The sequence below is a fragment of the Mesoplodon bidens genome, assembly GCF_964165515.1.
Source record: "Mesoplodon bidens genome assembly, chromosome: 2".
Taxonomy (NCBI): domain Eukaryota; kingdom Metazoa; phylum Chordata; class Mammalia; order Artiodactyla; family Ziphiidae; genus Mesoplodon; species Mesoplodon bidens.
The window spans coordinates 110,879,956-110,894,306 of record NC_138177.1 but is presented as its reverse complement, the minus strand read 5'-3'; the positions used below and the strand labels follow the sequence as shown (position 1 = coordinate 110,894,306).

At 35.6% G+C, this 14,351-nt stretch overlaps 1 protein-coding gene and 1 long non-coding RNA gene across 3 annotated transcripts in view; one reads left to right on the top strand and one right to left on the bottom strand.

Moving 5' to 3' along the window:
- COL24A1 (collagen type XXIV alpha 1 chain) overlaps positions 1-14,351 on the bottom strand; it is a 400,363-nt gene that overhangs the window by 977 nt on the left and 385,035 nt on the right. Inside the window, exons 56-59 of the mRNA XM_081222837.1 lie at positions 12,113-12,178; positions 11,312-11,480; positions 5,570-5,679; positions 3,000-3,215 (exon numbers count right to left, since the gene is read on the bottom strand). Of these exons, the coding sequence (XP_081078963.1) occupies positions 3,000-3,215; positions 5,570-5,679; positions 11,312-11,480; positions 12,113-12,178 (561 nt within the window). The remainder of the gene's footprint in view (positions 1-2,999; positions 3,216-5,569; positions 5,680-11,311; positions 11,481-12,112; positions 12,179-14,351) is intronic.
- LOC308609221 overlaps positions 1-14,351 on the top strand; it is a 114,400-nt gene that overhangs the window by 50,181 nt on the left and 49,868 nt on the right. For both annotated transcript variants that reach the window (XR_014014288.1, XR_014014289.1), the window contains exons 2-4: positions 6,244-6,330; positions 6,971-7,044; positions 11,335-11,414. This is a non-coding gene — a long non-coding RNA (uncharacterized lncRNA). The remainder of the gene's footprint in view (positions 1-6,243; positions 6,331-6,970; positions 7,045-11,334; positions 11,415-14,351) is intronic.

The following is a 14,351-nucleotide window of genomic DNA, read 5'->3' as shown; positions in this document are numbered from 1 at the left end:
CAGATATGAATTTAAAAACTGCACTATTCCTAATATGAGTAATACCCATCTGTTTTGTGTTCCTTTATTTGGGACTGATGCTTCAGGATGGGCATTTTTCTTGGATGAAAGAGAATGAGCTAGCTCAACCTCTCTGTACTTTAGGCAGGAAATAAGCAGAATCACTTCAGTAGAAGTAAATTATAATTACGTTGAATCATCTTTTAGGTTTCTTTTTTTCCATTCTGTGGTTACTGTTTATATAGTTTCTTTCATTCCTCTCTTTCTTTCCTTCTAGGCCTTTCTGTTTCTCTTTATTACTGTATGCTCTTTTGTTTCTGGTAAATTCTATTAGGGATCAAAAACTATTATATGATTAAGATTCAAGAAGACAAAATAGAGAAACACAGCTGACTAGTTTTGTGAAGCTTTCTTCTTTTTTTTTTTTAAATTTATTTTTGGCTGTGTTGGGTCTTCGTTTCTGTGCGAGGGCTTTCTCTAGTTGTGGCAAGTGGGGGCCACTCTTCATCGCGGTGCGCGGGCCTCTCACTATCGCGGCCTCTCTTGTTGCGGAGCACAGGCTCCAGACACGCAGGCTCAGTAGTTGTGGCTCACGGGCCTAGTTGCTCCACGGCACGTGGGATCCTCCCAGACCAGGGCTCGAACCCGTGTCCCCTGCATTAGCAGGCAGACTCTCAACCACTGTGCCACCAGGGAAGCCCTGTGAAGCTTTTTATACAGGAGTTTATACATTTACTCATTCACAGAATTATCATGGTATAAATTTTAAAGTTTGAAGGAGCTTTAGAAATTATCTAAACTATAAATTCAACTTTATGTTAAGGCAATTGAAGCTCACAGAAGATAAATTACCAAAGTCATAAGCTTGGTGTAGTAACTAGAATAGAGTTCCCTGTGTAAGACACTGTCAGATTAACTTCATTCAATCTCAAACAATATGTGTTGAGCACTAAGTACATTTGGCACAGTTGAATAAGATGTAATCTTCCATTTCCTCACAGTGCTTGGAAAATATAAAGATGAATAAATTAGTTCTGGCTTCTGAATTCTAGCAACTTATAAATTTAGTTAGGGAGAGGAGAAACAAACAGCCATAATATAAGACTGTATATGCTAAATGCAACATAAATAATGTAGACAATGAGGGCCAAGTCCCTCATTTCCAACTGGAAGTGTCAGGGAAAGCTTTGTGAATTCAGAATTTAAGATGGGCCTTAAAGTTTGCCTACAATTTCCACTTGGTTAGAGGGGTAGAGAATGGCACTTCAGAGAAAGGGAATGACCTGAATAGAAAAAAACAAAACAGTTGGAAAAGTAGAATGTGGTTGTGAAAATAAGCCTAGCGTGGGGTTTAAGTGCACAGATTTTGACTTGGAACAGATTTTGATAGAAACCCAAGTACAGCTATTCTCTTCACATATAAAATGGGAAAAATAAAAACCTACCTCACAGTATTATGTGGATTAAATGAGTATTCACTTAAAAGTCCCTAGCAGTGTAGCATGGCATTGACTTTGGAACTGTACACACCTGGGGTTGATTTCTTGCTCCTCTGCTAATTAGCTGTATGACCTTGAACAAGTTACTTAACCTCTGTGCCTTCACTTTCTTACCTATAAAATGATACTAATAGGAACTTCTTCACAAAGCTGTTATAATTAAATAATGTATGCAGTACATGGTACCTGTCATCTAATAAGTCTCCAATAATTAGTAGTAGGAATTGTTGTTTTTGTTATTATTATTATTATAAATAGATCAGGTGGACCACACTTTAGGGTACACTGTCAGTGTAAGGTAGAAAGGTACCCACACTTTAGGGTACACTGTCAGTGAAAGAAAGGTAGGTTTGGGGCCTGACTATTCTAACTGCTGAATAAAGAGCTGATAAGTTTTGATTGTGTCTCAGAAATAGTAGTGAGCCACTGAAAGTTTTGGGACAAAATTGTGAAAGTTAAATTAATTTGTTGGTAATATTCATCTCTTCACCTATAGAGAGTGAGCTGTATACTTCTGTTTGCTCATGATTTTTCAAATACCCAAGAGCTGTTTATCTGAAAATGAAATGTGAAAAAGTAAAGCACCCTAGAAATGGTAAGAGATCTTAAATCATGGACTTCATAGTACACCAGAACCGGAAACCAAGCTACTTAAAGAAAATAGGATGTATGTAAAGTGGACAACCCTATACTGTATAACAGGAGTCAGCAAACTCTTCTGTAAAGGGTTAGATAATAAATGTTTTAGGTTTTGTGGGCCATACAGTCTCTGTCGCACTTGCTCAACTCTGCCATTGTAGTGTGATAACAGCCCTAGATAATAAACAAACGAATGAGTGTGGCTGTGTTCCAGTAGCATATATGTACAAAGACGAGTGCTGGGCTAGATTTGGTCTGTGGATTATAGTTTGCAACACCTACTCTACAACGTAATGTTTTAAAATTATAGACTCTTCACTATTATTTAATTTTAATAGGAAAAATGGGCTATGAATCAAATACAGATTTGTAGGGTCAGTCAATCTGCCATTATGCCCATTATTTGGTATCAGGTATAGGGACTGACAAAATGAAAGAAAGCTGACTTGCCTCTATAACCTGCCTTCCATGAAGTAATGAGATGCAGAATCACAGTGATAAAAATATAGGAAGGAAATCATTTGTCTATATGCCCTATCTGCCATCTGTCTATCCATCCATCCATCCATCGATCTAAGATATAATTATTTCATATGGGGAATAAAAATTAAATTTATATAATAACACCTGTTTTGCATATAAAACTTCACAGATGAACAACGGGTGTGACAATAGTTGATGTGATATAAGCCAATAATTGATTCTGAAGAATGTACAGTTATTACACATCAGGCACATTAAAACTTACTACCCTTCTGTATCTGCGGTTTGCAATTCAAGTCTTACTCATATTAATTTTATATAATTTTATCAATTTTACGTTAGTTATATTGAACAATTCTAAAAGCGCCATTCCCTTACCTTGCAGTCATCTGAAAGCACTTTAGGTTCAAGTAGAGTGTTTTCTTCGAAAATCTGGCTATTCCATCCCTTGAAACCAATAGTCAATCCTGAGCCACTTGTCTGAGCACTTGTCCACACTGGAGTGTTTAGACAATGAATGGTGATGATATGGGTGGCTTCTGAGCTCAGCAAATGAAGGAAGTTCATCTGGACTTTTCCAACTCCAAACTCCAACTAATGTCATTGAAACAATATGCAAGTTATAAGATATGGCAATTGAAAGACTTATAGTTTAGGGAAACCTGAAGAAAGTCCTTGAGAGGCCAGGGGTGGGGCAGGGGGGAATCCCTGATTTATAGCATTTTCTGATTTCCACCCCAATGGTGGGAGTTGTAAATACTCCCACCATGGCTGGTTTTAGGCTATCAAGGTAGTGTCATTAAACATGGAGTTCGCAAGAGACATTAGTAATAGGCTCTCCTGAGCAGTATGAGCTGGCTTTAGCATACTACTAGGCTACTAGATATGAACAAAAAAAAAAAAGGAGATACTTTGCGTAATGTTATTTAAGATGCATTAATAATTTGTTGATTATTGCTTAAAATTTTTTCATAAAAATCTGAAATTCTGTGTATACTTTCATTTGAAGATTTATTTTTGAGTTTCCAAAGATAAGTTAAAAGTTGTAATACTAAATTGATTAATTTTAACTATGAGAGCCTTTACAGACAAAGACAGAATCTTAGTCTTTGTGTGGCCAGCCCCTAATGCAGTTCCAGTCATACAGTGTGAGTCATCAGTAAATGTTTATTGCATGAATGAATGAACGTGTGAACAAGTATTTACTAATTAAGTGAATGATATAGGGCAACACTGGAGCAAGGAAGTATGACTGCACATTTTCTAGGCTTGAACAAGGAAACAGATTTTTCTATAGCTTTAGACATCATCATCATCATCATTATTATTTTAGCATTATTCAAGCATGGGGATGGTCATAACATAAATGAATAGAAGTAGTTCCTACTGAGGAATTTATGTTAATCTCCAAACACAAAATCAGAGAAATATCAGTTATGAGGTAACAGAGAAGGAAAAAAATAAAATGACAACAAAAAAGCAAAACTTCAGGGAAAGAGAGGAAAGGCAAAGGAAGAGTATAAGGATGAAAACATGGAAGGATCATCATGAGGAATATTAGAGCTGAAGTAATTCAAATTCCTTCATTTTGCAGATGAGAACCACAAACCTGTGAAGTATGTAGCCTTTCTGAGCTTTAGTTTCTTTGTTGGTAAAGCTGGGTATAACCTCGACATGACAGGGTTGTTATGAGGATTTGAAGTGCCCACTGTCATTTAGCTAGCGCAGCACCTGGCAGAGAGTGGGCTCTCTGATGGCTCACAGCATCATTCCCCAGGTTTGTAGAAGAAAAGAAATTAGAATCCAGGTTCCCAATTCCAAGTCTACTGTTCTTTTCACTACCTGCGCAGTCTTTCTCAGGTTGAGTGTATGGATAGGAGAGATGGGAGAATTGATTCAGCCAAGGAAAGAACTGGAGTGCAGCTCCTTCACTTGATCCTGTCTTCTTTGCACACCAGTCTCCCCTTTTCTTCCATGATAATCCAAATAAAAATCCTGGGCTAAACCCAGGGGAGTGAGGATGATCGTGCATAGTTTGGAAGCAGGACGATCATGCTGCTCCTCATTAGTTACACAGATTCCATAGGAGCATAAGAATCCTCCCCTCCTCTGCTTTGGGTAACAGTGGTGAATGGCTATTGAGATGAGCTGGTGAAACACCCTAGTTAATGAAGGGGAGCGTTTTAGAAGGAGAGAGCAGTCTAATGATAAGCAGCTGGAGGGACTGACACACTGCGTATTTTAGCTGCTGCCTTTCTGTGGTGGACAAAACACACAATAGGTCCGTGTATCAGTTCTTTGTCAATGAGAAAAGTTCTTGGGAAGGCCAAGGTAGATTAACCAGAAAAAGAAAGAAATGCAGTTTTAGTTTCTTCAATATATGTTGTAGGTAGAACTAAGCTTTAGGGTTTAGAAATGCTTGTTATAATACCCACTGTTACAAACCAAGCTAACTTTCATTCATTCTAAACATTTGGTTTATAGAATTATACTTGTAAGAAGTTTTAAATAATATCCAGTGGATGTTTAGGAGAGGTTATTTTTGTGCCCAGTCACCAAAAATAGCAAACTTTGTGGTGAAATTCCTCTTTTAATCATGATGATGTCTTTTTCAGTAAAACTTAAGGTAACTGATTACTGAGTACAAACACTGCAGCTGTTTGGGAATTTTCTAATGAATGCATGTGCATAAAAACATATGTTTTACATTTTTAAAAGGAATTTAAAAAGCATAGTCAGTAGAGTAAGCCAAGCAAAGCCAGTCATAAAAATACATAATCAAAATGTCAAGATTTAACAGGATTATTTTTTAAAAATAAAAAATTTCTTCCTCATATACGGTAGAGAATATCTTGCTTCCATTCATAAAATTCATAATTATTTAAAATGAAAGAATTTTAAAAATCACTGTTTACTGATAGTGGGCAAGTACTAAATTCAAAACATACCTTTGTCACAGAGACAGGAGATAAACATGTCTGACCACCAGCACTGAAATTGCAGAAAACCTCAATGGCATCTGAAGGGCATCCAAGATTTGGATCAATCCAGTATTTTCCTATTAATTTATTGTAAAACATAAAGATATTTAAATGCCATGCTAAAATATATTTGAACTATCCTTACAAATTATCATGATACTTTCAATATGTTTTTCACGCTTTTTCCTTTTAAAAAACTTAGAAGATTATAAAGATATTTACATTTAGTCAAAGAATGAAAGCTGCAAGCATTATGTAAAACCAATACTGAAAATACTGTATTTTTCACATACCTATCAATTTAAGGGCATTTTATAATTTTAATAAAAAACAACAAAATGGCTGAATCTGTTGCTTCATTCTATAGATAAGCGCAGCAACTTTAAGTGAATTGTCTAAAGTTACATAGTTAATAGAAAAGTTGAAATTAATATAGGATATGTGTGTATTTTTGTTCTATGTCATTACAGAGCTTAAAAATGAATGTATATATTTAAAAAACAGAAACAACTTCTTCAATCTCCCCGAGGAAAAACTTATCTTTATGTATAATATTGATAATTAAAATAAAAGGAATAAACATTTTTGTTTCCAGAAGAAAAATGTGCAATTAAATGGTTATTTTTGTGCTTTCTTTTCAGATCTGTAAGTGGAAAAAACTGAAATCTCTACAGCCAGTGTAAGCCTGCCAACCTTTGCCTCCATTGAGTGCCCAGGAGAATCAAATGGTGTGTAAAAGACTTCAAGACATATTCAGACTGAAAAGTACTGGGCTAGCGTCTTAACTCCGGAATAACAGGCTCAGAATACTGAAATAGCACCTTATTCTAAACTCAAAGAGCAGGAATTTTTGAATGAGATGGCCCTACCTTCTTGCATTAAAAAGGCAAGACAATCAACAGTATTTGTAAAATGTCATTTTCTATAAGAGGTAGAAATCCTTGTTTGTTCCATTCCTATCCCACAGCAAAGATTCCTCCAGCTCATCCTGGGCTTCACCTGGTGTATCATTTTAGACTTCCACAACATCCTCGACTATTCTCCCCTTTACTATTCTACTAATTTTTCAAAGTGAAGACTTGTTGAATTGGTACTTCCAAGAGTAGGGGACTGTTACAGACAGTCCAGATAGCTGGACCCCATCCCCAGAGTTGCTGAATCATTAAATCTGGGATGGGGCTTGAGAATCTGCATCTAATTCTGGTCCACGGACTATATTTGGAGAATCACTGATCTATTGAAATATGGAAGGGGTGAAAAAGATCCTAATACCACCTCCATCCTGTTTTTTCCCATTTCCTCAGAATGTTGAACATTTTGTAGTTTGTAGAAATTATAGCTGGGTTTTTTTTTTTTTTTTAAAAACAGGCTCTGATCCAGGCTTACAGTCATATCTTGATTCATCATCTCCTCTCTTTCAAGAAATAGTTTCCTACTACTATGTGAGTGAATGTATTCTTTATAAAACGTTTTCCTTCAAGCAAGTTCTCATTGTTACATGGGGTGGAATGCTTTGAATTCAGGCATTATGTTGTACAATGGTGAACTGGTAGGGGCTTCATTTTTATCAGGGTATGCTGAGCTACAGATAAAGCACTATACCATAATACATCTTTTATAGGCCTAAATGCTCTGACTCCAAATTGGCTCTCTCCTGAGAACACTGCTTCCCTTGCAGCTCTTTCAAGTTCTGCCACAGCCTCTACAGCATTGTGCCTGGGTGGGGAAGGGGTCTTTCTTGCTCCTCGCTGCCACTTTCAGACCATTCTCCCCACTTTCTCCCTAAAAACACTCCATGGTAAAATTGCTGTCATTGCACTATATCACCTGTTACCTCTTCCTGTTGCTATCACCAAATTTATTTCTTTGATGATTCTAGCTTTTGGCTAGCTATCACTTTCAGAAAATCTATTTATAACCTAATTCTTCGTGATTTTACATCCATGTGGTTGATATTTGCAATACCGACTTCTCAGTGCCTCAAACTCTCTCCCACCAACGTTTTTGTACCCTTCTCCTGTCCTGTTTACTTTAATCATTAACTTATAAGGCCATACCCTAGTTTTTGTTATTACCTACAGCTAGATCTCCTCCATGATTTCACCTCTCTTCTCATTCCACCTCATTCCCTCTAGTGTTCTGACTCTAATAATTCTTTGATCCCATTAGGACCTACTATCCATTGATGCTACCACTTTTTCATTGTCCTTCATAATCATGTGTTCACTTCTCTTCCTGCCTAGCTTAAAACCCACAGTCCTTTGCTATGATCATTTCCTTAGAGACTTCCTTAACATTCTTGCCCTGCCTCACTTCACTGTGCTTGTCTTATAAAATCCCAGTCCTGCATAAATCCAGTTTTGTGCCTAATCTGTGCCTGTACCTGCACAACTAAATGTGCCTAGAGAAAAACACAACTATGCTGACTGGCCTCACTTTAAATTCAAACGTTTGAAAGGCTGCCAGATAATACTACTATGTTTCCCTAGTTCATTTCCTCTGTCACTTTCCTAGTTAACCATTTGAAACCTTTTCCTATCCTCTCAAGTTAATTATACCTTTCCTTCATTCTTATTCTTGACTGATAACCTCTCAGTTTCACTGAGACAACTAAAGCAAACTGAAGGAAACTTATATAAACTCCCATTATGACCTTTACCCATCTATCTGTACTTGCACACATATATTCTGCCTTCTCTCTTACTATTGTGAATAAACCGTGTTCCTAAATAAGGTTTACCTTGTCCGTTAAAACTTCCATTTCAAATTTTTCCTCTCATTTTTTCTTCTGAGTCAGCTTCTGTTGTCTGCTGTTTCTGCCAGTTCTCATTCGTGGTGTTTTGTCAACTTGTGTGCTTAGTTATCATTGATTGTGTGCTGGGCACTATATTTGAAAAATTATTTGTGGAAATAATTTGAGCCCTAGGATGATATTATCTTTTATAGAAGAGTTTTGTTTGTTTCTATCAGGTATAAGGGGCTACTAGCAGTCTGGAATCATCTTAATCCAAGTGCACAGTTTGAGATTTTCTGAGCAGTCTTGATGATGTGAAGCTAGGCTGCAATCTGTATGAATATCTTTTCTTTCAGTTTATTTTTACTCTTAAAGTGGAGCCCTTTGAAAGCCTAAGTCCCCACCTTTTGTGGACTTCAGATTCCAACCTTTGACCCCTATCCCCGTGAAGCCACCAAAAGCACTACTCAGTTTCTGAACACACCCAGGGCAAAAGTAGCTCTAAGTATGTGCTTACCTCTCTGCTGTCTTTTTCAAAATATTGGCTTGAAAGTCCCTCACTAGTTTGTCAGTATTTGATGCTTTTAACTTAATTTTCAAAAAGTTTCGTTAGGCAGATTGAATTACCTGCTTCATTAATGGGAGTGGAAACTCTCCAGCTCCACCATTTTCTCTTAATACAGTTTTAACTGCTACCATTCCTCTAAACCGCTCTTGCGAAGATCATCAAAGACCTTCCCACTACTAAATCTAGTAGCCTTTCTCAGTCTTCACCTAACTTGACATCGACCCAGTAGATCCCCTCCTCCTCAGGCAAACATTTTCTTCACTCCACATCCATCTAGTTTTCCTCTTATCTCAGTGATAGCTTCTTCTTAGTCTTCTTTGCTAGTTCCCCCTCAACTCCCTGACCTCTCTAAACATTGGAGAGCTCTAAGGCACAGTTTTGAGAACTCTTCTCTTTTATTTATCTGTTCTTTAGGTAGTCTTAAACAGTCTCAGGGCATTGGATACTGTTTATATGCAAATAACTTCATAAATTTTACCCCTAGCCAGGACCTCACTCCTGAATAGCCAATGACCTACTTGACATCCTTACTTGAATGCCTAACAGACATCTCAAATTAAATACATCCAAAACTGAACTCCTGATCTTGTCTCCAAACTTGCTTCTCTATCTCTTTTGACAGCAATTCCACTCTTCTAGTCCCTAATCAAAAATCTTAGAGTCATCCTTTATCATTCTGTTTCTCTCATAACCCACATCCGAATTACCAACAAAAAACTGCTGGCTCTACCTTAAAACTTATCCAAAGATTTGACCATTTCTTATCACTTCCCCACCACCAATTCTAGTCCAAGCCATCATGATCTCTTACTGGATTATTTCAATAGTCTTCTCAATGTCTCCTTCTACCCTATCCTCATTATATTTGCAGTACAACACCCAGAGTAACATTTTAAAAATTTAAGTCACGTTATTCCTTTGCTCATAATCTTCCAGAGGCTTCCCATCTTATTCAGTAAAAGCTGGAGTCTTTTGAGTAATCTATAAGATCCTGTATAATCTGGTTTCTTGACATCTTTCTGACTTCATTTCCTACCATTCTTCCCCTTATGCACTTTCTTCCAGTCACCTTGGCCTTCTTGCTAATAGTAGAACATGCTAAGTACACGCTCAGGTTCAAGGGCCTGTGCATTTGTTCTTTCTTCCTGGAAAGCTCTTTCCCCAGATTTCCTGTGGCTTGTTCCCTTACCTCCTTCTGATATTGCTCAAATGTCACTTTCTCGGAGATGCTTTATCTACCTACTCTATTTACCACTTCACCCCCCACCCTACTTTCTGTCATATCCCCTCTTCCCTGCTGTTTTGTGTTTCTCTATTGCACTTACAATCTCCTAGTGATGAAAGTATTTTTGGGCGTAAAGACCTTTATGATACCTTACAAGCCATACCACTTAGCTATTTCTCCTATGAGGAAGGCAGACCTTGAATTAGATTTCGGTAATTTGTATGTCCTGTAGTGTCTTTGTTCCTTTCAGTTCTATAGAATTGCATTTTTATACCCTCAAATATGGGAAAGAATCAAATTTGAATTATTGTAGGCAGCCATAACTGTAAATATTATTTGTTTTTGTGACAATCTAGGGCAGGAAATATCTATAGAAGTTAAGCATTTTATTAATATAAATAAAATGAATATTTTCACTATACTGTATTCTAGAATGGAAGATGTTTTTGGACAAACATGTATATATACATATATATGTATATGTGTATGTGTGTGTGTGTATAAAATAAAATATGGACTACTATTCATCCTGCAGAATTAAATAACTTAGTTATATTCAAATCAGCATATATGTCATTGTGTGTTAAGACTAGAGTTTTTACCAAAAAATGATAACTACTAATATTGATTGTACAGCTGACCAGGTAGACCCAATAGAAATTAAAATTAAATGACATATTGTAGCAGACAGGGTTTCCCCTACTTATCATCAGATAATGATGGCTCTTCCACTTGCTTTAAACCTTTCCTTGATGGTTCTGTTTTTGCACCTCCACCTAATGGATTTGGGGTATCAATGTGAGGACGAGAAAATTCCAAGAATGACAAACCACTCTATCTTTATAGTCACTGATACTGAAATGAGGCATTTAAATTCCATTTTATGTAAAAACTAATTATAGAGATTGTGGTAGAGAGGGCTCTATGATCTCTTTCTTCATGTTGCCATAAGTCAGGCTGTGCAGTGAAGACCTTTTGTAAAGTGAACCCTTGAAAAAGGATACTTTGGCCTCAGAAACATGGTTCCTCTATGAGTACGTATTTGGTTCTTGATGTTAAAATGCCTCTGCCAGGGTTTTATCAAAAATGATAAGGTTTGGAATAAATACACCGCAAATCTCAAACACACTGAAATGATGAAACAAAATTAGATATCAGAATTTCAGGAAACCAGTAACTTACCATCTGATACTTTGTGTTCACAGTTAAGCAAATCTTTGCAGATTCGTGCTGGATTATCTCGTGTGCCAAGAGGATTCTTGATGCTGTGCAGTAAATTGCTAAGGTAGTTCAAGGTTTCGAATATCTCTGCACTGTGGTCAGTTAAGGTCACTTCAGTATCCTGGTAGCTCTGCCAAGTCATTGTGAGAATCATATTAGCAAAGAAGCTTGGAGTAGTCATTACCAGCATGTAACCCAAGTGATCAACACGGAGCAAGGCAGAAGAAAAATGTACTCCTGTTGTGTGCAAGGAGTTGGGAGTAGGATGTAAAGAACAGTTTATATTTAACTATAGGCATATTTGTATGTTTTATTAATCTTGATACTAATAAAAGCTTAAATTCACACTCAAAAGTCTAGTTTTCAAGCTGACATAAAACTTAATTACTATGCCTACTGCATAATTTGAAAAAAAACCTATATTATGAATAAATAGAGTTTAAATAAGAAAAATGAGTAGTGATGATAGATAGATCCCATTTTAAGAAATGGCTAACTTCATTTAACTATTTTCTTCTATAGTACCAAATCCTTATTTTAAAAAATCCTTTAACAATATTATATTTTTGTTTTCCTTAAAAAACATCTTATGTGTATATTTGTTTATTAAAATTGCTTACTTTGTCCTTAAAATTTTTTTCATCACTTTTAATCTCTTTTAAATACAGGCTTTGAGATAAAATCACATTTTGGCCTCTGAAAAAAATTTCTGTTTAATTTGTAGATTGAGAGTGCCAGTGTAAATAAAGCCAGATATATTACCTCCATCTGTAGGGCAGTATGTGATTCAATCAGGGCTTGAATAGCAGCATTGATATCCATTTGTTTCTGTGTAAAACAAAACCATTTGAGATCAGCAATAAGATCAACACTGAGTGCTCTAAAGTAAAGCCTATAAATTCTGAAAGCACTGCTGTTAAAGTATACTAGACTTATTATCTAAAAGGGGTTTGTAACTCTTATGGTTAGACAGATCTAGCAAGTATTGCCTGACTATCCGAAAGGACAATATGCTGCTTTCATCCAAATCTCAAAAGTCTCCTAATTAAAACAGGACCAAAGTCTAGAGTTCTCAAATGAAAAACTATTTGTCTCTGCTGCATGAAAACACACAAAAAAGTTACTCACATGGAAGAAGAATGAAATATGATCCCCTCAGTTAATAAATTGTAAAGTGAAGAATAAATAACTGTAGTAATTTTTAATAGTTACATTCTTGGAAGGAAAATAGAATAAAATATTACTGTCCTGAGGTAGTCACCACATTAGTTTAATCTGATACTTCTGCGGTCTTAAAAACAATTTCTGAAGTTGGAAAAAGTATCATTAGTCCCCAAAGAAATAATACATCATGAATCCAATCTCCTCCTGCATTTAATAAAAGATATTTTTAGAGAAAGACCCAACCTAACCATTAGTAAAAAGTCTTTTCGTATTTTATTTTTTAAAAAGCTTGGAAACTAAGAAGCATGAGTTGGGAGAAAGTTCTGTGAAATGGCATCTGTGTGAGCAAATCAAGCGCTCTAATTTCTTTCAGAATGATTGTACTGCTGAGATATCTTTTTACTTGGCAGCCCATACAATAGAAACTCTTCAACAGATCTCTCATAACTCATGGTTGGTAATTTGAAAAACTATTTAAAATGATGGGACAATCAACAAAATGTACTCATCTTTGCCTCAACATGTGGGTTTCATATTGGAAAATACTTGACTCATTCTGCATATGTACACTGCCAAACACATATTGAGGATAAAATGGTAAGCAAACAATACAAAACAAAACAACCTTGCCCTTGTAGAACTAAAGTTTAGAGGTCGATAAAGGCATTAATCAAATAATCTCAAAAATACACATTTACAAATTGTGATACGTGCTATAAAAGAAAAGTTCATGGACCTATGAGAGAAATTACAGAGTATTAAATCTGGGGAGTATAAGAGATTTGGAAGGACTAGATCAGTATAGGCTTCCCTGAGGTGGTGATATCTGAGTTGAGATCTGAAGAATAAATATGAATTGTTAGGAGAAGGGCTGGGAGAGCTTTCCAGGCAGAGGTAACAACTTTGCACAAAGGCGGTGAGATAGAAAAGCATGGCCTATTCAAGAAGAAGAAAGGCTTAGCATAAAATGTTCTGTGCAGATTAAATAATTCTGACCATCATTCTTGTGAGAATTGGCAGACTTTGGACATGGGTCACAAAAATATATTAGGACTAAATATGGGCAACTGAATTAAGTAGTAAACAATAGCCACCTTTATATTTTCCAGTTGTTTGTGGTTAGGGCTTTGATCTTAAAAAAACTAGCAATAAGCAGTTCTCAGGTGCTTCAGACTCAGGACCCTTTTGTACTTTTAAATATTATTAAGGGCTTTAAAGAACTTATAATTTATGTGCATTACAGCTTTTGATATTTAACATAGTAGGAATTAAAATATAAAATTTAAAACTATGTGTTAATTGCCTTAAAACAATAAATCCATTATATGTTAATATAAATAAACATTTTTTAAATGAAAAATAACTATTTTCCAAACAAAAAATTAGTGAGAAGAGCAGCACTGTTTTACACTTTTGTATATCTCTTTAATGTCTGGATTAATAGATAGCTAGATTCTCATATTTGCTTTTATATTCTCATATTTGCTTCTGTATTCAATCTATTAAAATGTTACTTTAGCTGAACTGTATGAAGAAAATCCAGCCTTAAAAAGATATGTAGTTGGAAAAAAGATTATTTTAGTAGCCTTTTCAGATAATTGTGGATATTCTTCTTATACCAGAACTTGATAAGTGGTAGTTTCTTGAAGGTTAGTTGAAATGTGAAATCTGAAATCATATCTACAACATATCTATTTTATATTCTTTTATATTAAAATCTATTGATCTATCTTAAACTTTGAAAGAATCATTTACCAATGCATGATTTTAGTAAAAACCATGATTTTTGTTAAAATTATGCATTGATCATTGGAAAATAATGGTTCATGAAATAATG